This window comes from Bison bison, unplaced genomic scaffold (assembly GCF_000754665.1).
Source record: "Bison bison bison isolate TAMUID 2011002044 unplaced genomic scaffold, Bison_UMD1.0 scf7180017862134, whole genome shotgun sequence".
NCBI classification, from domain to species: Eukaryota; Metazoa; Chordata; class Mammalia; order Artiodactyla; family Bovidae; genus Bison; species Bison bison.
In genome coordinates this window covers 172,105-195,505 of record NW_011492706.1, presented here as the reverse complement: position 1 = coordinate 195,505, position 23,401 = coordinate 172,105, and the positions used below count along the sequence as shown (strand labels likewise).

Here is a 23,401-nt window from a genome sequence, read left to right as displayed (position 1 = left end):
TCTAAGGATGTGTCTCCTCAGATTTGTGTTTGGAGATTCCTTGGTAAACTGAGTGAAGGTGGGAAACATTTCTACTTTGATTCCATTGTGTCCCTGTTTTTGTATAGTATCTAAAGATAGCAGGTCTGCAAAAAATATTTGTGGAATGAATAATAGTGATTCAGTCAATAGATTATTTTTGTCACTTCTAATATTAGATTAAAAGGAATCTGAATTATAAAATCTTGTAAAATTCCTAGATTTTATGCTTTCTTTAATTCCTGGGACCCAGTTTAACAATTGGATAAAAAAGGACACTTGGATAACAGATCCTTCTCAACAACCTGTCCCAGAACATGTGTATACCTGTGGCGGATTCGTGTTGATATATGGCAAAACCAATTAAAGTTAAAAAATAAAATAAAATAATCTAAGAAGATTCTTGGAAAAGACTGACAATTTTAATGAACATTTTTTCAAAGTTTTTCATGTCGCTGTATGGGAATTCACTTAGCACCATCTTCTAGATCATTCTTATTTTATTGTTCTCAATTTCATGTTTTGAATAATTCATTTTATACTTAATAGATTTGGGAGCTACTTTATGGCAACATTTTATTATATAAGAAAGGAAGTTGAAAAAAAAAAAAAGGAAGTTGTAATGTTTACATATGAGATTCATTCATCTTAGTATTTTAGCCAGCTAGCAAAACAATGCTTTTCAGAGAAATACTGACTTAGGAAATTCAGGAAACCACTTCCATAACTTTTGCACATTTAGATATCTTCACATAGATACTATGCAAAATATTGCATATGCCTCTGGCCTATTTCTCATGTTTTTCTATCCCTATGGACATTGTCTGGCAAGTTTTCTGTTTCAGTAGTGGTACAAATGTTGATAACATGTTTATAATCCTCAGTGTATTTTCCTCTTCGCCCTGGTTGGTACATTTGATTCACTGGAGTATTTCCAATGAGTCTTGGGCATATGTAGTGGATAAAGCAACACTTGTCTCATGCAGGTTAAATTCCACATGGAAATCATGTCCATAAAGGACCACATTAACTCCATATATGCTTTCCTTCACTATTTTCACTCTCATGGTTAAATGGAAAATGCATCCAAATATTTTCTATAGTAACTATAGAAATAAAATAATTTCAAATGTATTGAGAAAGAATAACTCTCAGAAGTGCTGCATTGCTTAAACGAAAACTGAAACAGTTTCCAATATATTATTTGTAATTTCAACTGAGTGATGTGATGCATTGTATGACAAGGAGAGGTAAGATTGTGGAGTAAAAGCAATGAATCTTTTCTAAGCACTGATTTATTAGTTTTTAGCTCAGCTTTTTATCAGGTTCAGATGAATAATTGGAGTTGCCATTTCTTTCTGATGTATGTCAAGGATTATGAAAAATGAGCATGTTTACATTTCCTGATTGTCATAGGAATATATTTTTTCATTAGTTTTCAGAAAATTATTCTCTGAGTTTGGTCTTCCTTACTGAATAAAGGTTTGCAAAGTAACACAAGCTTCTGTTTCAGACAAAAAGAGTTTAGAATTCTAATTTGACCATTAACTAGCTGTATGATTTTGTTCATATTATTTAACCTCTTAGTGTCAGTTTCTCCAAACTTAACATAGTGTTATTATAATAAGTAAATGAGGTAAGTACATCAACTGCAGCATTGTCCCTTAAATGAGGTTCTTCATAAATAGTTACTATTGTTTTATAGTGACACCATCTTTCTCAAATGTGATAACTGATTTTATTTTTAGGAATAATGAAGAGAACAATATTTATGTGAGTAAAAGCTTTAAAAATTGTATATAATTTAATTTTACTTGTAAATTAAATAAGCCCTCACAATAACTCAATGAAGCATTGTCCAAATTTTCACAGTGGGGGAAGGGAGTAAGCACAGAATCCAAACCAAAAATTCAGGGAGGGTTATATTTTTAACAAATTTTCCTTGGAATGCAAAGCCCCAATAATCTCACACATTATAAATTAACTCCTGATCAGTTCAGTTGCTCAATCATGTCCGATTCTTTGGGACCCCATGGACTACAGCATGCTACGCTTCCTGTCCATCACCAACTCACGGAGCTTGCTCAACCTAATGTCCATTGAGTTGGTGATGTCGTTCAACGATTTCATCCTGTTTTCCCCTTCTCTTCCTATCTTCAATCTTTCAAAGCGTCAGGATCCTTCCCAATGAGTCAGTTATTCCTATGAGGTGGCCAAAGTACTGGAGCTTCAGCTTCAGTATCAGTCCTTCCAATGAATATTCAAGACTGATTTCATTTAGGATGGACTGGTTGGATCTCATTGCAGTCCAAGATACTCAACAGTCTTCCCCACATCACGGTTCAAAAGCATCGATTCTTCAGTGCTCAGCTTTCTTTATAGTCCAATTCTCACATTTGTACATAACTATGAAAAACCATAGCTTTGACTAGACAGACCTTTGTTGGGAAATAACGTCTCTGCTTTTTAATATGCCATCTAGGATGGTCATAGCTTTTCTTCCAAGGAGTAAGCATCTTTTAATTTCATGGTTGCAGTCACCATCTGCAGTGATTTCTGAGCCCCCCAAAATAAAGTCTGTCACTGTTTCCATTGTTTCCCCATCTATTTGCCATGAAGTGATAGGACTGGATGCCTTGATCTTTGCTCTTTTGAGTGTTGAGTTTTAAGCCAGCTTTTTCACTCTCCTCTTTAACTTTCATAAAGAAGCTTGTTAGTTCTTCTTTGCTTTCTGCCATAAGGGTGGTGTCATCTGCATATCTGAGGTTATTGATATTTCTCCTGGCAATCCTGATTCCAGTTTGTGCTTCATCCAGCCCAGTATTTTTGATGATGCAATCTGCATATAAATTAAATAAGCAGTGATAGTGTACAGCCTTGATGTATTCCTTTTCCTGTTTGGAACCAGTCTGTTGTTCCATGTCTGGTTCTAACTGTTGCTACTTGAACTGCATGCATTTCTCAGGGGGCAGGTAAGGTGGTCTTGTATTCCCATCTCTTGAAGAATTTTCCACACTTTATTGTGATCTACACAGTCAAAAGCTTTGGCATAGTCAATAAAGCAGAAGTAGATGTTTTTCTGGGACTCTCTTGCTTTTTCAATGATCCAGCGGATGTTGGCAATTTGATCTCTGGTTCTTCTGCCTTCTCTAAATCCACCTTGAACATCTGGAAATTCATGGTTCATGTACTGTTGAAGCCTAACTTGGAGGATTTTGTGTGTTACTTTGCTAGCACGTGAGATGAGGGCAATTGTGTGGTAGTTTGAGCATTCTTTGGCATTGCCTTTCTTTGGGATTTAATGAAAACTGACCATTTCCAGTCCTGTGGCCACTGCTGAGTTTTCCAAATTTGCTGGCATATTGAGTGCAGCACTTTCACAGTGTCATCTTTTAGGATTTGAAAGAGTTCAACTGGAATTCCATCACCTCCACTAGCTTTGTTCATAGTGATGCTTCCTGAGGCTAACCTGACTTCAGACTCCAGGATATCTGGCTCTAGGTGAGTGACCACACCATCGTGGTTATCTGGGTCATTAAGATCTTTTTTTTTGTATAGTTCTTTTGTGTATTCTTGCCAGCTCTTCTTAATATCTTCTGCTTCTGTTAGATCCATACCATTTCTGTCCTTTATTGTGACCATCTTTGCATGAAATGTTCCTTGGTATCTCTAATTTTCTTGAAGATAGCTCTAGTCTTTCCCATTCTATTGTTTTCCTCAACTTATTGGATTTATCACTGAGGAAGGCTTTCTTATCTCTCCCTGCCATTCTTTGAAACTCTGCTTTCAAATGGGTATATCTTTCCTTATCTCCTTTGCCTTTTGCTTCTCTTCTTTTCTCAGCTATTTGTATGCCTCCTCAGACAACCATTTTGCCTTTTGCATTTCTTTTTCTTGGAGATGGTCTTGATCACTGCCTCCTGTAGAATATCATGAACCTCCATCCATAGTTTGTCAGTCATTTTGTCTATCAGATCTAATCCTTTGAATCTATATGTCACTTCTGTTGTATAATTGTAAGGAAGTTGATTTAGGTCATAACTGAATGATCTAGTGATATCCCCCACTTTCTTCAATTTAAGTCTGAATTTGGCAATAAGGAGTTCATGACCTGAGCCACAGTCAGCTCCCAGTCTTATTTTTGTGGACTGTATAGAGCTTCTCCATGTTTGGCTGCAAAGAATATAATCAATCTGATTTTAGTAGTGACCATCTGGTGATGTCCATGTGTAGAAACTTCTCTTGTCTTGTTGAAAGAGGATGTTTGCTATGACCCTTGCGTTCTTTTGGCAAAACTCTGTTATCCTTTTCCTGCTTCATTTTGTACTCCAAGTCTAAACTCGCCTGTTAGTTTAGGTATCTCTTGACTTCCTACTTTTCCATTCCAATCCCCTATGATGAAAAGGACATCTTTTTTGGGGTATTCGTTCTAGAAGGTCTTGTAGGTCTTCACAGAACTGTTCAACTTTAGATTCTTCTGCTTTAGTGATTGGGGCATAGGCTTGGATTACTATGATATTGAATAGTTTCTCTGGAAAAGAACAGAGATCATTCTGTTGTTTTTGAGATTTCATCCAAGTACTCCATTTTAGAATCCTGTGTTGACTATAAGGGCTACTTCATTTTTTCTAAGGGATTCTTTCCCACTATAGTAGATACAATGGTCATCTGAATTAAATTTGACCATTCCAATACATTTTAGTTCACTGATTCCTAAAATGATATTCACTCTTGCCATCTCCTGTTTGAACACTTCTAATTTACCTTGATTCAAGGACCTAGTATTCCAGGTTCCTATGCAATATTGTTGTTTACAGCATCAGACTTTACTTCCATCACCAGTCACATCCACAATTGGGTGTTGTTTTTGCTTTGGCTCCTCTCATTCTTTCTGGAGTTATTTCTCCACTGATCTCCAGTAGCATATTGGGCCCCTACCGACCTGGTGAGTTCCTTTCAGTGGCCTATCTTTTTGCCTTTTCATACTGTTCATGGGGTTCTCAAGGCAAGAGTTCTGAAGTGGTTTGCCATTCCCTTCTCCAGTGGACAACATTTTGTCAGGATTCTCCAACGTGACCAGTCCATCTTGGGTGGCCCTGCTTGGCATGGTTCATAGTTTCTTTGAGTTACACAAGGCTGTGGTCCATGTGATCACTTTGATTAATTTTCTGTGATTGTGGTTATCATTCGGTCTGCTCTCTGACAGATAAGGGCAAGGATAATTCCTGATGCCATTTTATTATAAATATTTATATTGCTTTTTAAGCTAAATTTTATCTTCAAGTGTATATATAGTTTTCAAACTGAAACAATCAGGAGAGAAATAAAAACAGCTCTGATTAATAATCTGAAAATAATCTTAATTTATTCTTCTCAGTTTCTGTTTTTTTTTTTTTTCCTTCATGCAATTGTGATGAAGGTCTTCCACAATATTTGATGTCATGGTAAACACAGTCAGGAGAGGAATTAATCATTAAAAAAAAATTAGAGCTGTTATAAAACCAAACTATTTTCCAACATATCAAGTGAAGTGAAGTGAAGTGAAGTGAAAGTCCCTCAGTCCTGTCCAACTCTTTGCGACCCCATGGATTGTAGCCCACCAGGCTCCTCTGTCCATGGAATTCTCCAAGCAAGAACATTGGCGTGGATTGCCATTTCCTTCTCCAGGGGATCTTCTAGACCCAAGGATTGATCCCAGATCTCCCACATTGCGGGCAGATTTCTTACCATCTGAGCCACCAGGATCTATTCTCTTCTATGACACAATAGCCTAGTTTATAAACCTAACACCAAAAAAAAAATGATTAACAAGTGAAAGGACAAGAGAGATAATTGGAAAACTGCACAGTAAATCTGAAGCTGTAAGTTGCCTTGAGGATATATGTATTCACAGCATTACTTGTGATTTCCTAGAAATCTTAATGTTAAGAAGAGAAAATACAATACACATAGAGAATGCTGGAAGCTAATTTATGTTTCCAATTATATTGTGGAATTTAGGGAGTGTCCCACCCACTTTTCACAATTTGCATAAAATAAGGAAAATAATCTGTTTTTAATAGATACATCAATACTGTTGCTTCTTTTAAATTGGAGAATTTGGGGAATGCTAGTGCTCTTTTTGCAAGAAGTCATCCTTACAATCTACTAAAGAATGACAGAGGTCTCCTGAAAACCATTTCCGTTATCTTGCTTGAAGCAATGTCAAGCTTTTTCCTTTTTTGTTTTCCTTTTTATTGGATATAGTTGTTTTACAATATTATGTTATAAGTAGTATCAATTATGCATAAACTAGATAACTAATGAAGCATACTATATAGCACAAAGAACTCTACGCAACAATAGCATGTGGTTTTCTCAATGGCTCAGTGGGTAAAGAATCTGCCTGCAATGCAGGAGACACAGATTCAATCCCTGGGTCAGGAAGATTGCCTGGAGGAGGAAATGGCAACCCACTCCTGTATTTCTTTCCTGAAAAATTTCATGGACAGAGGAGCCTGGCAGGCTACAGTCCAAAGGACCACAAAGAGTTGGATGCAACTGAGATGAGCAATAGTGAGCAATGATCAATAGTGTATATGGGCCAATCTCAATTATCCCTGCTTCCTCCAGCAAGCAATAGTTTATTGAATATGTTAATTTTCACTTTAAATGAACCACAAGCCTGATTCAACAGTGAAATATCTAAGACATTAGAATTTAAAAAGAAAGGGACAGAAAAGAATATGAAGCTTGTTATCCTAAATTCTAAGGGAATATCAGGGAAAATGTGGAAAAGTCCTAAGGAAGGAAAGTTTAAAATGATGTCTTATAGACTTGGATATATTCTTCATTGCTTTACCAAAAACATCCCAGGAATGGCTGACACTTCACATTCCAGAAATGGTTTACTGATCTGAATTATACACAGCTGTTAATTCCAGACAATTGTTGTTAATTGAGAACAAAGACTTTTACATTTGCCTTTGCCATGAATTTGTCTACAAAAAACGTAAAGCCTGTTGTTTTTGTAAGTGCTCTTAACATTGTTTTCCTCTGGTCCTTGAGGATTAGCAAAAGAATATATTCATTTTCTCCTAAACATCACATGATTTCCCAGTAGAATTGGCCACTGTTCATCTCAGTTGGAATTTTCCCTGAATCGACAGTAGCTATATTTTTCCTATACAGGAAAGTGAGTGAAAAGAGGGCTCAGGCTTATAAGAGAGATAAACACTGAGAACTTTCACAATATTATGATGCAGACTAGACAGTATATTAAAAAAAAACAGAGACATTGCTTAGCTGACAAAGGTCAGTCTAGTCAAAGTTACAGTCTTTCCAGTAGTCAGGTGTGGATATAAGAGTTGGACCATAAAGAAAGCTGAGCCCTGAAGAATTAATGCTTTTGAACTGTGGTGTTGGAAAAGACTCCTGAGAGTCCCTTGGACTGCAAGGAGATCAAATCAATCAATTGCAAATGAAATCAGTCCTGAATATTAATTGGAAAGACTGATGCTGAAACTGAAGCTCCAATAATTTGGACACCTGATGCAAAGAACTGGCAAATTGGAAAAGACCCTGGTGCTGGGAAAGATTGAAGGCAGGAGGAGAAGGGGACAACAAAGGATGATATGGTTGGATGGCATCACTGACTTGATAGATGTAGGTTTGGATGGACTCCGGGAGTTGGTGATGGACAGGGAGGCCTGGACTGCTGCAGTCCATGGGGTCACAGTCAGACAAAAGTGAGAGATGAAACTGAGTAATGATGCCATACATACTAAAAAGGGCTTCCCTGGTGGCTCAAATGCAATGCAGGAGACCCTAGTTCGATCCCTTAGTCAAAAAATCCCCTGGAGAAGGGAATGGCTACCAACTCCAGTATTCTTGCCTGGAGAATCCTATGAATATAAGAGCCTGACCTGTGGGATATAGTCCATAGGTTTGCAAAGAGCTGGACAACTGAGTGACTAAGCATGCACATACAACAAATCAATAAACTTATATCTTTAAATTAAATATTCTATTGCATAAAGATCTCTCCTAATGCTGGAATTAACTTTACCACTCAATTTGAATTCACAGCATGAGTGATATTGAAAAGAACTGGATCAATTTATTGAGGGAATTCTTTGTTTGTTTGTTTGTTTTAAGTAAATGGATTGTTATTATTATTATTGCTAAACAGGAAGACAAAATAGAAGGCTTTCATTGCTATTTAATGAATTATACCAATATACTGACAGAGTAGAGCTTTAACTAAGTGAACATGAATGTATAAAAAAGGAAAATATAAAAATACAACATAGACTAGAAAGCAGAATACACACACATATAGAGAATAATAATAACATTTAGAAGGGAGAAATTTTGAAGAAAAAATGTCCTCTGGAAGGTATTGCTTTATGTTTGGTATTAGATATTCATACAATTTGGTCTCCTTAGCCAATGACACAGATCCAGTCTATGAAAAATCCACTCTGCCTCCTCTGTACTCTGGACTCTACAGAAGTTCCCTAACTTTTTGTGACCAGGGGATCAATTTAGTAGATGACAATTTTTCCATGGACCTGGGTGGGGGGTAGTTACAGGATGGCTCAAGCTCATTATGTGTATTTTGCACTGTATATCTATTATTATTTCATCCTCATCATATCAGATCATCAGGCATTAGATTGCAGAGTTCAGAAACCCCTGCTCCAATGCTTGAGGAGGTCACAACAATGAGTCCATTAGATGTGATTCAGATAAGGACTTGGAAGTTAGGAAAGTGAATGTGAGTCAGAGTGAGAACTTAGAAGTCTTTCATATTGTTGAAGATTTAACTCCAGTGATGTTCATTTGGGAGACAGTCCCATTCGAGCAATCTTTCTCCTGACATTTTTGGATTTTCTATATTAACTAGCAAATACTAATACAAGAAATCAGATAAAAGATTAGGAAATAATAGAGTTTTACTGAGTTTGAAGAAAAGATGAGGAGCTTCCCAATGGGAAAGAAGTCATTTAGGGAAGGATTTAATAGAGTCAACAAGTAGCATTTCTATTCCAGTATTTCAAACACTTAGAAAAGCCTAGGTTAAAATTCCTACTCCTCTTACTTAGAGTATGTGAATAGGATAAAATGAAAACTATATATTTTTAACCTCATACAGATAAATAAAATAGGGATTTCAAAAGAAATATTCTATGATAAATACACACACTAGCATATGGTACAAAAAAAAAGTCTTAAAAAATAAATTCTCCCAAGTTAAATTAATATGGCATAGCCCTTCCAGAAATAAATTCCAGTCCTATCCATGGATACTTCCCTTTTCTTTGAGCTTCTTTGTGTTTTACTCTGAAGGTTATTGAAAAGAAGATAATGAGAAATTACACAGAAATAAGAGAGTTTATCCTCCTGGGACTGTCAGATGACCCACAAGTTCAGGTTGTGATCTTTGTCTTTCTGCTCATCACCTACATGCTCAGCATCACTGGAAACCTGACCATTATCATCCTGACCCTGCTGGATGCCCACCTCCAAACCCCCATGTATTTCTTCCTCAGGAGTTTCTCTATATTAGAGGTGTCATTCACAACTGTCACTATACCAAAGTTCCTGACCACCATCATTACAGGAGATAAAACTATCCCTTTTAATGATTGTATGGCTCAGTTATTTTTTTTCATTCTCTTGGGAGTCACTGAGTTTTACCTTCTGGCTGCCATGTCCTATGACCGCTACATTGCCATCTGCAAACCGCTGCATTACATAACCATCATGAATCATAAAGTCTGCACCCTGCTTGTTTTGGCTTCTTGGCTGGCTTCATTCTTAATTATATTCCCATCACTCATGCTGTTCATACAGCTTGATTACTGTAAGTCCAATGCTATCGATCATTTTACTTGTGATTATTTCCCCTTATTACACCTTTCATGTTCAAACACTAAATTACTAGAGATGATGGGCTTTTCCTCTGCTGTGTTTACCCTAATGTTCACTTTGACATTAATAATTCTCTCCTATACGTATATTATCAGAACAATTTTGAGGATCCCTTCTACCACTCAGAGGACAAAGGCCTTTTCCACATGTTCTTCCCACATGATTGTCATCTCCATCTCTTATGGCAGCTGCATTTTCATGTATATGAATCCATCAGCAAAGGACAGGGTGTCTTTGAGTAAGGGAGTAGCTGTGCTAAACACCTCAGTAGCCCCCATGCTGAACCCCTTTATTTATACCCTAAGGAATCTACAAGTCAAGCAAGCCTTCATGGACATGGCCAGGAAGATTCTACTTTTCTCAAGGAAATGAAAAAATAAAAGTCCTGCTTTATAAATTAAAGGCATAACAAAGAGCAATCAAATAAAAATCAGGGCTTTTCAAAATCTATTAATTTTCATATAATTTCCCTAGAAGTGTTTTTCACTGCTCATACTTTTATTGCCAGCATCTTACCAAAGATAGTATATACATTATTCCCATTCTAATTCCCATCATTCTCTCATGTATTTCCCTTCCTTTGGGCTTATCATTCCACTCTGTAGCCTTGGACTGGCTTAATTTCCCTTTTTGAAATGTTTTTTAAGTCCTTGTTTTCACAATATTTCTTAGAAAATCAAGAGCAGACAGAAAGAGGCAGAGAAGCAGCACATGAGAGAGAACTGTGTTTTGATTTCACCAAGAAACATTCTTTCTATAAATTTAGGAAATATTAAATTATTTTAAGTACTATTTTTTTCATTATTTTAATTGGAGGATAATTGTTTAACAATGTTGTCTTGGTTTCTGCCATGCATTAACATGATTCAGTCATAAGCATCCATATGTCTCCTCCTTCTTGACTTCACTTCTGCCTCCTACCCCAGGCTGTCCCTCTACATTGTCACAGAGCCCTGGGTTAAGTTCCCTGTGTTATACAGCAACCTCTCATTGCTACCTATTTTACATATATAATGTATAAGTTTCAATGCTATTCTCTCAATTCATCCCACCTTCTCCCAACCCACACTGCCACTATGCTCACAAGTCTGTTTTCTATGTCGTGTCTCTATTGCTGCCCTGGAAATAGGTTCACCAGTACCATTTTTCTAGATTCCATATTGAACATCAACATTTTAACATAAGCAAACTAAAATGGACTGGAATGGGTGAATTTAACTCAGATGACCATTGTATCTACTACTGTGGACAAGAATCCCTTAAAAGAAATGAAGTAGCCCTGATAGTCAGCAAAAGAGTCCAAAATTCAGTACTTGGATGCAATCTCAAAAATGACAGAATGATCTCTGTTCATTTCCAAGGCAAGCCATTCAATATCAGAGTAATTCACATCTATGCCCCGACCAGTAATGCTGAAAAAGCTGAAGTTGAACAGTTCTATAACTTCTAGAACTAACATCCAAAAAGATGTCCTTTTCATCATAGGGGATGAAATACCTGGAGTAATAGGCAAATTTGGCCTTAGAGTACAGAATAGTGCAGGGCAAAGGCTAATAGAGTTGCAAAGAAAACACACTGGTCATAAGAAACACCCTATTCCAACAACACAACAGAAGACTCTACACATAGATGTTAGCAGATGGTCAATACCGAAATCAGATTGATTATATTCTATGCAGCCAAAAATGAAGAAGTTCTATACAGTCAGCAAAAACAAGACCAGGAGCTGACTGTAACTCAGATCATGAACTCCTTATTGACAAATTCAGACTTAAATTAAAGAAATTAGGGAAAATCACTAGACCATTCAGATATGACCTAAATCCAATCCCTTGCAATTATACAGTGAAAGTGACAAATAGATTCAAAGGATTAGATCTAATAGACAGAATGACTGAAGAACTATGGACAGAGACTCATGACATTCTACAGAAGGCAGTGATCAAGACAATCTCCAAGAAAAAGAAATGCAAAAAGGCAAAATGGTTGTCTGAGGAGGCCTTGCAAACAGCTGAGAAAAGTACAGACACAAAATGCAAAGGAAAAAAGGAAAGATATACCCATTTGAATGCACAGTTACAAAGAATAGTAAAGAACAAAAAAAAGGCCTCCCTCAGTGATCAATGCAAAGATGTAGAGGAAAACACTAGAATGGGAAAGACTAAAAATCTCTTCAAGAAAATTAAAGATACCAAGGGAACATTTCTTGCAAAGATGGGGACAATAAAGTACAGAAATGGTATGGATCTAAAGGAAACAGAAGATAATAAGAAGAGGAGGCAAGAATACACAAAAGAACTGTACACAAAAGATCTTTATGACCCAGATAATCACAATGGTGTGATCACTCACCTGGAGCCAGACGTCCTGGAATGCAAAGTCAAATGGGCCCTAGGAAGCATCACTATGAACAAAGCTAGTGGAGGTGATGGAATTCCAGTTGAGCTCTTTCAAATCCTAAAAGATGATGCTGTGAAAGCATTCCACTCAATATGCCAGCAAATTTGGAAAACTCGGCAGTGGCCACAGGACTGGAAATGGTCAGTTTTCATTCCAATCCCAAAGAAAGGCAATGCCAAAGAATGTTCAAACTACCACACAATTGTACTCATCTCACATGCTCAAAATCCTCCTAGCCAAGCTTCAACGGTATATGAACCATGAACTTCCAGATGTTCAAGGTGGATTTAGAGAAGGCAGAGGAACCAGAGATCAAATTGCCAACATCCACTGGACCATGGAAAAAGCAAGAGAGTCCCAGAAAAACATCTACTTCTGCTTTATTGACTATGCCAAAGCTTTTGACTGTGTAGATCACAACAAACTGTGGAAAATTCTTAAAGAAATGGGAATACAAGACCACCTGATCTGCCTCTTGAGAAATTTGTATGCAGGTCAGGAAGCAACAGTTAGAACCAGACATGGAGCAGCAGACTGGTTCTAAATACGGAAAGGAGTATGTCAAGGATGTATATTGTCACCCTGCTTATTTAACTTATATGTAGAGTACATCATGAGAAACTCTGGGCTGGATAAAGCACAAGCTGGAATCAAGATCGCCAGGAGAAATATCAATAACCTCAGATATGCAGATGACACCACCCGTATGGCAGAAAGCAAAGAGGACTCTTGATGAAAGTGAAAGAGGAGAGTGAAAATGTTGGCTTAAATCTCCACATTTAGAAAAATAAGATCATGGCATCTGGTCCCATCACTTCATGGCAAATAGATGGGGAAACAATGGAAACAGTGATGGATATCATTTTGGGGGGCTCCAAAATTACTGCAGATGGTGACCACAACCATGAAATTAAAAGACACTTATTCCTTGGAAGAAAAGTTATGACCAAACTACACAGCATATTAAAAAGCAGAGACATTACTTTGTCAACAAATGTCTATTTAGTCAAATCTATGGTTTTTCCAGTAGTCATGTATGGATGTGAGAGTTGGAGTATAAAGAAAACTGAGTGCCAAAAAATTGATGCCTTTGAACTGTGGTGTTGAAGAAGACTCTTGAGAGTCCCTTGGACTACAAGGAGACCCAACCAGTCCATCCTAAAGGAAATCAATCTTGAATATTCATTGGAAGAACTGATGCTGAAGCTGAAACTGCAATACTTTGATCATCTGATACAAAGAACTGACTCATATGAAAAGACCCTCATGCTGGGAAAGATTGAAGGCAGGAGGAGAAGCAGATGACTGAGAATGCGATGGTTGGATGGCATCACCGACTTAATGTTCATTGAGATGGTGATGGGCAGGGAGGCCTGGTGTGGTGCAGTCCATGGGGTCTCAAAGTGTTAGATATGACTGAGTGTTTGAACTGAACGGATATGTATGCATTAATATACAACATTTGTTGTTTTGTTTCTGATTTACTTCACTCTGTATAACAGGCTCTAGATTTATGTACCTCACTACAACTGACTTGAATTTGTTCCTTTATGTAGATGCTTGGTTTATGAACCAGTTTATAACCCAGCATATGGTTGTGCATGTGTGCTCTGTAGAGGCCAAGTCTTTGTGACCCTTTGACAACCTTCTCTGTGCATGTGCTTAACACAACTTCTTTATCCATTCGTCTGTCAGGGGACATCAAGGTTGCTTCCATGTCCTGGTTATTGTGAATTGTGCTGCAGTGAACATTAGGATACATGTGTTTTTTAGAACTGTGATTTTGATACATTGATTCTTCCAATTCAAGAATTGGTATATCTCTCCATGTGTTTATGTCATCTTTGATTTCTTTCATCAGTGTCTTATTGTTTCCTCTATATAGCTCTTTTGTGCATTTATTTCTAGATATTTTGTTCTTTTTGTTGCCTTGGTGAATGTGGTTGATTCCTTAATTTCTCTTTTGGATTTTTATTGCTAGTGTATAGGAATTCAAGGGATTTCTGTGTATTGATTTTGTATTCTGCAACCTTAATAAACTCATTGATTAACTCTAGTCATTTTCTGATAGTACTTTTAGGGTTTTCTTTGTACAATATCATGCTGTCTCCAATAAAAGTTTTACTTCTTCTTTTCCAATCTGGATCCCTTTTCTTTCTTATCCTTCTCTATTGCCAATTAAATTTAATTTCAGATTTTACCTTTTCATCATGGCTGTGAAATAAGAATAATCATATAAAACATTTCCAAATGAAATACAAGGTAAACATTTCTTCAAGAGAAAAACATTTACAGTTACTTCAGAAAGTTGTTTAAGAAAAGCTATGATGAACCTAGATAGTATATTAAAAAGCAGAGATATAACTTTGCAAACAAAGATCCATATAGTGAAAGCTATTTTTTTCTAGTAGTTATGTATGAGTGTGAGAGTGTGAGAAGGTTGAGCACCCAAGAATTGATGCTTTTAGACTGTGCTGCTAGAGAAGACTCTGGAGTGTCCTTTGGACTGCAAGATCAAACCAGTCAATCCTACAGGAAATCAACTCTGAATATTCATTGGAAGGACTGATGCTGAAGTTCAAGCTCCAAAACTTTGGCCACCTGATTCAGAGAGCCAACTCACTGGAAAAGACCATAGTGCTGGGAAAAATTGAGGGCAGGAGGAGAAGGGGGCAACAGAGGATGAGATGGTTGGATGGCATCGCCAGATCATTGACATCAGTTTGAGCAAACTCAGGAAGATAGTGAAGGACAGGGAAGCTTAGTGTGCTGCAGTCCATGGGAATACAGAGTCAGACATGAATGAGTGACTGAACAATGACATAAAGTTGTTGGAAAGATTCAATGAGCCAATATAAAGAGAATAATTAGAATAGGTCTGTAATATAGTAATTGCTGACAAAAATTAATCTCAACTTTCCTCTTCTCTTTCTCCTTATTATCATAAAAATATTATTAATAGTAAAAAGATTTCAATATACTTGAATTTCTAATCTTTTAAAAATATTTGAATAGATATTTATATTGTATTTCCAGCACTCTATTGATTGCCATTGTTTGATTTCCTGAAAATTCCAAATAGAATAAAATTTCCTAATAATGTCATTTCTATTACCTGGTAAAATGAAAATTTCAGAAGTCCACATCAACCCTCACACTCTTTTAATCAAACTAAATGCCTGTGCATCTTCAAAAATAAAGTTTCTACTCAAAATTTTAACATTTACCTGTGTTTTTTTTTTTTTACTTCATTCAAGTATATTTGAATAAAAAAATTACAGAATATTCTGAAACAATAGTCAGCTTTAACCAGTTTATCGGTTTGGGTGTGGGGAAATTTGAATGTGGCAATAAATGAAAAGGAATCATACAACTGTAATGAAAGAGTTTTTGACAGATTATGAGTAATAGAAAGTATTAATGAGAACTTTATTCTTCTAATGATACAATCACTTGCATTTACTGGAGAAAAAGATAACCTTTTGGATGGTCTCCTTGAAGGCTTGCTTCACTTGCTGGTTCCTCAATGAATATATATATGGATTCATCATAGGAGGAATAGAAGTATTTATAATAGCAACTCCTTTGTTAAAGGATGCCTTTTCTTTTGCTGAAGGGTTGGCATACATGAATATACAGCTTCCATAAGAGATGGAAATGACAATGATGTGAGAGGAGCATGTAGAAAATGCCTTTTTTCTCTGACTGGCAGAAGGCAGTCTCAGAATTGTCTTGATGATGAACATGTAGGATAGAATTATTAATGCCAAAGTAAAAAGCAGAATCACTATTGCAGAGTAAAAACCAATCACTTCAAGGAGCCATGTGTCTGAGCAGGATAGTTGCAAGAGAGGGAAATAGTCACAAGTAAAATGATCAATGATATTAGAACCACAGTAATCTAACTGGAGAAAAAGAATAACAGGTGGGAAGATGTTTAAGAACCCTGCCAGCCAAGCACAAAAGACAAGCAGTAAACAGACTCTGTTGTTCATGATGGTTGTGTAATGCAGGGGTTTGCAGATAGCTACATAGCGATCATAGGACATGGCAGTTAGAAGATAAAACTCAGTGATACCCAAGAAAATGAAGAAAAACAGCTGAGCTGTACAATCATTATATGAAATCGTTTTGTTCCTGGTGATAATTGTGCCCAGAAATCTAGGAATACAGACAGTTGTAAAGGAGATTTCTAATATAGAGAAGTTCCTGAGGAAAAAATACATAGGTGTCTGTAGATGGGAGTCCACCAAGGTGAGAATGATGATGGTCAAATTCCCAGTGACACTTAATATATATGTGATGATTAAAAAGAGAAAAATCACAATCTGAAGCTCTGGGTCATCTGATAGCCCCAGAAGAATGAATTCTGTGGGTCTTGTGTGGTTTTTCATTGTTGATCCTTTCCCCCCATTCAAAAAGAAAATGGATCTGTCTCCTATAAGAAATAAAAAATCAAAATACATTTGAGGATAGAATACAAAGCTTTTAAAGTACCCTTCATGATGATAATGAATGAAATTTATTTTTTTTAATGAAATTTAAAAACATGTTCACCTACAGAACTCTCTCCAATTTCCATTCAACTTTTAATTCTAGTAAGGAATATTAACTGAAGCTTAATATGATTTTTTCTTCAAAAATACATTAATATAGACTATGGATAAAATAAAACTCATATGATAACACTTACATAAGGCTTTTTTCTCTAATAATTTTTAGTTGTTTCAAGTTATTCTTTTAAATATTTAGCTTCCTTTGTAAAACAGACAGAAATATTTTAATGATTTTTCTGCTTTCCTCAGTATTATAAAAACAAGTATAGTTTGCATTTTAATCTAAATAGAGAGTTTAAAAGCATACACAGTTTATGTATGCCTACTTCCACATTTTATTTTTTGCATAACTGAGGCCTACTTTGTTTAAGTGACTTTCACTAGTTTAAAGGACTAGTCAACATAGTGAAACAGTGGAAAATACTTCAAGAGATGGGGAATACCAGACAATCTAACCTGCCTCCTGAGAAATGTATATGCAGGACAAGAAGCAACAGTAAGGACTGGACATGGAACAATGGACTGTTTCAAAACTGGGAAAGGAGTATTTCAAGGCTGTATATTATCACATGCTGGTTAGTGTGTGTGTATTTTAGTTGCTCAGTCGTGTCTGACTCTTTGCAACCACGTGGATTGTAATCCACCAGACTCATCTGTCCACAGGATTTTCTAGGCAAGAATACTGGAGTGGGTTGCCATTTTCTTCTCCAGAGAATCTAGAGGATCTTCCCAACCCAGGGATCAAACCTGCATCTCCAGCACTGCAGACAAACTTTATCATCTAAGCCAGCAGGGAAGATTATCACCCTGCTTATTTAACTTACATGCAGAATGCATCATGCAAAATGCCAGGCTGGATGAATCACAGGCTGGAATAAAGATTGCTGGGAGAAATATCAATTTCCTCCATTATGCAGATAATACCACATTAATGGCAGAAAGTGAAGAGGAATAGTCTCTTGATGAAGGTGAAAGAGGTCAGTGAAAAACCTGGCTTAAAACTCAACATTCAAAAAACTAAGACCATGACATCTGGTCCCATCACTTCATGGCAAGTAGAAGGGGAAAAAAATGGAAACTGGCAGATTTTCTTTTCTTGGGTTCTAAAAGCACTGCAGATGGTAACTGCAGCCATGAGATTAAAAGGTGCTTGCTCCTTGGAAGAAAAGCTATTATGAACCTAGACAGTGTATTAAAAAGCAGAAACATCACTTTGTGGGCAAAGGTCTAAGCAGTCAAAGCTGTGGTTTTCCAGTAGTCATGTACGGATGTGAGAGTTGGACCATAAAGAAGGCTTAGAGCCAAAGAATCGATTTCGTTGAACTGTGGTGCTAGAGAAGACTCTTTAGTCCCGGATAGCAAGGAGATGAAATCAGTCAATCCTAAAGGAAATTAACCCTGAATATTCACTGGAAAGACTGAAGCTCTAATAATTTGGCCACCTGATGGGAAGAGCTGACTCACTTTAAAAGACCCTGATGCAGGGAAAGATTGAGGGCTGAGGAGAAGGCGAAAACAGAAGATGAGACACCTTCATAGCATCATCGACTCAGTAGACATGAGTTTGAGCAAACTCCGGGAGACAGTGAAGAATAGCGAACACTGGCATGCTGCAGTTCATGGGTCACAAAGAGTCAGACACGACTAACCACCTGAGCAACAACCACACAACATAGTAATATCTCACGTTAGAATACGGGTGTTTACCCATGGGAATATTTTGTTGGCACTCTCTCCCAAATTACCTTTTTAAGGCTTTGGTTGATGCAATCCCTTCTTCCTTTCCTTATAAAAGACTAAAAGCACAAGAAAGGGTAACTTCTGCTACCAAAAGAAATAATTGCCTAGACACAGTTTAGTTCATACAATGCACACTTGTTTTCTTTTGTTTTACAATTTTACTTTATCAAAAGAATAAGTAGATGGTCAAAACCTTTACTGGGAAGCAGCTATTCCTTTAAATAGGGGATGTCATTTTTATAGTTTTATTTCTATAAGAGAAAACCATTCAACTTAAGAAAAATTAATGAACAACTAAAGACTTACTGCTATGCTGCTTCTTTAGGACTCCATGAATAGTTTTCTTGTTAGTAACCACCATTTAATCTTTAATAACAAAAATTTCCTAAATTCACAAACCCATATACAAATAATACTTTAAAACACATAATTGAGATGTAGTAATATGCATTAACCTAAATAATAACAAATTTTACTTACTTCCTGGTTTTTCTTAATGATTTAGTCTCAAGTTGTATGGTCTGTCACTTCAATGATTGTATAATTTCAGAGTTGATGAAGTGAGTTAGCAAGTTATTTGATTTCTATAGTACTCTGTAAACAAATATGGTGACTTAACTCTGCAATGGCTCTCAAGGATTATATTCTCATTGTGGTTCAACTGGTAATATTTGACCACAACAGCCTTCATTCCTGATACTGCAAAATTTGGGGCACATTTCACCACAACACATAATTGCTATTTGTCTCTTATACAATCTCTGTGTAAAACACTCGGTTGCACTGGGTGGGTTAATAAAACACTTCTTGTATTTGCCCCTTTTCATATAATTAAAACACTACTTATTAAAACATTTCTTTGTATTAATGCACAGATTTTAAATGATTATTTTCTAATTCTATGATTATATATCCATGCAATTTGAGTAGTATTTTTCTTAGGCTTCAGAGACTATTATATTTTCCTACAAATGCTGCTTTGAGAAAAAGAGATTTAGAAATTTCTTCTCCATGTAAGTCATACATACGGAATTGGATTTATCTTGTCTTTCCTGTTTTCTCAGAGGATTGTGTTAAGTAAACAGAGGGCTGATGATGCATTATTAAAAGACACAGGTGAATCGGTTTTGTAAGTATGAATAAGAAAATGTTTGGGCTTCCCTGGTGGTTCAGTGGTAAAGAATCCACTTGCCAATGCTGGAGACGTGGGTTCGATCCCTGATGTGGGAAGGTCCCACATGCCATGGAGCAACTAATACAGTGTGCCACAAATATTGAGCCTGTGCTCTAGAGCCTAGAAACCACAATTACTGAGTACATATGCTGCAACTACTGAAACTCCTGCTACCTACAGCCTGTGCTCCACATGGAGAGAAGCCACAGCAATGAGGATCTCACACAACATGAGTAGAAGTAGCCCCCACCTGTCTCAACTAGAGAAAGCTGGTGCAGCCAAAAATAAATGAATAAGTAAAATTATTTTAAAAAAGAAATTGTCAAAAACCAAAATGACTGAGGTAAATGAGGCAACTTCATAAACAACACATGATATTGAGTCTGCAAAATTCTGATTTAGTTTTGACTCTTTATTATTGTATTTAAAGAGTCCACACTTTTTCCTCAGAAATTCTGGACTTTTCCTCAGGAGAATTACTGTGATTATTTCCATTGAATTTTGACTTTGCATCATAGAAATTGGCAAACATGACAAAACAGTCCCTCACCTGAGAGACAGTTGTTAAACATTTACTATTCTCTCATTTAGAACATCTGTCAGTCATGTGGTGGATATTCAATGAATATTTCTGAATGAATAAATACATTGAAATCATTTTGGTGTATAATCAATCTCTGGTACTCAATAAAATCTTAAAAACTGATTGTTAAATAATTTGAGAAACAAAATATGAAAAGAATCACTTTGGGTAAAAAAATTTGGGTAAAAATATATTAGTCACTCAGTTGTGTCCTACTCTTTGCAATCCCACGGACTGTGGCCCACCCGACTCTTCTGTCCATTGAATTCTCCAGGCAAGAATCCTGGAGTGGGTTGCCAGGCCCTTCAAATATAAAGGCAAATCTCTCACTGTGGCAGATTTCAAGCTACCAGTGCACAGCTGGGTCCTGTGATGTGGTCCAGACAGGCTCCAGTACACCACTGTTGGGAGTGAACCAGTTCATCTACAAAGTGGACAAAGATCACTGCTTTCATGGGGTGAGGGATGTGAGAGAATGTAGACAGTAAGCATGAATGGAATCAATTAGTAAACTATATAGTATTTCATATGCTAATAATTATTTTGAAATAGAAAACTGAAATGCCTTGGAAGTGGGGGGGCTAGTATAATTTTAAATAGTGTCAAAGGGGTAGATTTTATTGAGGTGATATTTGGACAGAGATCTGAAGGAGGGATGGGTGGTAACCATGTGATTATCTGGGAGAGGAGACTTTCCATTTTAAGAAGCATGTAGTGTAAATACAATAAGGTCCTAGAAGGAAAATCACGTTACTTGAAAATAATGATTTGGGTTGTTTGTTTTCTCATTTCTGATATTTTTCAATTTTTGTTGAAATAGTTTCCTGGATAGAATTTCCAGGAGAGTATTGAATAAAAACAGTTATAGTGGTCCTTCACATCTTATAACTGATTTTACCAAGACTACAGCTACTATCTAAAATATTAAAAATGATGTTTGCTGTAAACTTTAAATTTTGAATACTTTCAAGTACACACTAGGATAGAGAACTAGAGAAATAGTTTCAAGTACAGATCAAGCAGATTCAATAAATATGAAGGCTATTTTATATTGCTTTACTTGTGTTTTGAAAAACTTTTAAATATTTTGTTGTATTTTAAACCAGAACTTAGCAAAATGTCTTTGGTATCATTTATCACCTTGCACACACTTGTGCTTGTTCATGCTCACTTGCTCAGTTGTATTTGACTCTTTGAGACCCCATGGACTCTAGCCCACCAGGCTCCTCTGTTCAGGGGATTTCCCAGGCAAGAACACTGGAGGAGGTTGCTGTTTCCTCTTTGAGGGGATCTTCCTAACCCAGAGACTGAATCCATGTCTCCTGAGTCTTATGCATTGGCAGGAGGATTCTTTACCACTGAGCCACTGGGAACATACTCCTAGATACCCAGTTGTCTCAAAACATCATTTTTTGTTGACTTGTTTAAACTGGAGCCAGACAAGGAGCTTGTAGTGTATCTAGTTGTGATGATCTAGTCAGGTTACTTATGCTACAGAAATAATGTTCTATTCTATTTTACTAAGAGACTTTAAAAAATCATAAATGGACATTGAATTTTATCAGAGTATATGTGATTTTCTTTTTCAATTTTTGTTTTCATTTTTACTCTTTTAATGAGGCAAATTTCACAAATAAATTTTCTAAAGATAAATTTTCTTTGAGATAAGACCACATATAAAATGAAATACTAATTTGATAATTTATTTGGGTGCATTATCTCCTTAATTTATGAGTCAAATTGCTCATGACTTTATTTCTCACTTAACCCTTTGATATTATGAACATTATAAATGTCCAAAAATGAATATGAAATGTTTGCCTCATCTTTTTTCTGAAAATACTTTATAAGATTGTGCTTATTTACCTTCTTAACAATAAATTAAAAAATAAATAATTTTGCTATTAAATTTAAAATACTTATATCTTTATTGAATTTTCAAATTTTAGTCAAATTACCTTATATTAAATAAGAAATACTATACTAGCCAACGTTTATGGAAAAGTCTAAAACAGAGGTGTGCAAACTGCGGTCCATGGGCAACAGTTGGTCCACCCCCTCTTTGTGCTAAAAGTTTAATTGGACACACCTGAGCACTTTCATTCACACATTGTTTATAGTTTCACTTGTATTACAGAGGGGGAAGAGTTGAGTAATTTCATCAGGGACATTATGGTCTGCAAATTCCAAATTATTAATATAGTGCCCTTTATACACAAATTCTGTTGACTTCTGATACTGATAATTAAAACACTTGTACTGACTGAAATCTTTATAGTAACCACTAAAGAGTTTGTGTAGAATTATATAAACAGTCACATTATCTGATATCAGCATAAACTCCTTCATATCTTTTGTAATAATTTTACAGTTCTTTTAATTCTTGGAACTGTAACTCTCTAGTTTATGGTATATTTTTATTCAGATATCAAGAACCCATATCATCAATCAATTCTAAGCTTCAGTATTTTCAAATACTTCCAATTAACAGTAGAAATTATTGTTTCAACAAGAAGGTAGGAAATAGTAGCTCCATGACTCTTTCCAAACTGGAAAACTCTTTAGTATTGTTTAAAGTTGTTTTCTTCCTGACTTTAGAGGAAATGCTTTCAATTTTTCACCATTGAGGATAATGTTTGCTGTGGGTTTGTCATATATAGCTTTTATTATGTTGAGGTATGTTCCTTCTATTCCTGCTTTCTGGAGAGTTTTTATCATAAACGGATGTGGGATTTTGTCAAAGGCTTTCTCTGCATCTATTGAGATAATCATATGGTTTTTATTTTTCAATTTGTTAATGTGGTGTATTACATTGATTGATTTGCGGATATTGAAGAATCCTTGCATCCCTGGGATAAAGCCCACTTGATCATGGTGTATGATCTTTTTAATGTGTTGTTGGATTCTGATTGCTAGAATTTTGTTAAGGATTCTTGCATCTATGTTCATCAGTGATATTGGCCTGTAGTTTTCTTTTTTTGTGGCATCTTTGTCAGGTTTTGGTATTAGGGTGAT

At 36.1% G+C, this 23,401-nt stretch overlaps 2 protein-coding genes across 2 annotated transcripts; one reads left to right on the top strand and one right to left on the bottom strand.

Moving 5' to 3' along the window:
- Nucleotides 1-9,366: 9,366 nt before the first annotated feature.
- Nucleotides 9,367-10,305, top strand: LOC104983262 (olfactory receptor 6C1-like). Its single transcript, XM_010832695.1, has one exon. It carries the CDS (start codon nucleotides 9,367-9,369, stop codon nucleotides 10,303-10,305), a length of 939 nt encoding a protein of 312 aa, XP_010830997.1.
- Nucleotides 10,306-15,782: 5,477 nt separating this feature from the next.
- LOC104983261 (olfactory receptor 6C3-like) lies at nucleotides 15,783-16,727 on the bottom strand. The gene has a single exon (XM_010832693.1). The coding sequence runs from the start codon at nucleotides 16,725-16,727 to the stop codon at nucleotides 15,783-15,785; it is 945 nt and encodes a 314-aa protein (XP_010830995.1).
- Nucleotides 16,728-23,401: the final 6,674 nt, after the last annotated feature.

Excerpts from the sequence above, each read along its gene's own strand:
- LOC104983262 (XM_010832695.1), top strand. The coding sequence starts at position 9,367 with ATGAGAAATTACACAGAAATAAGAGAGTTTATCCTCCTGGGACTGTCA.
- LOC104983261 (XM_010832693.1), bottom strand. The coding sequence starts at position 16,727 with ATGAAAAACCACACAAGACCCACAGAATTCATTCTTCTGGGGCTATCA.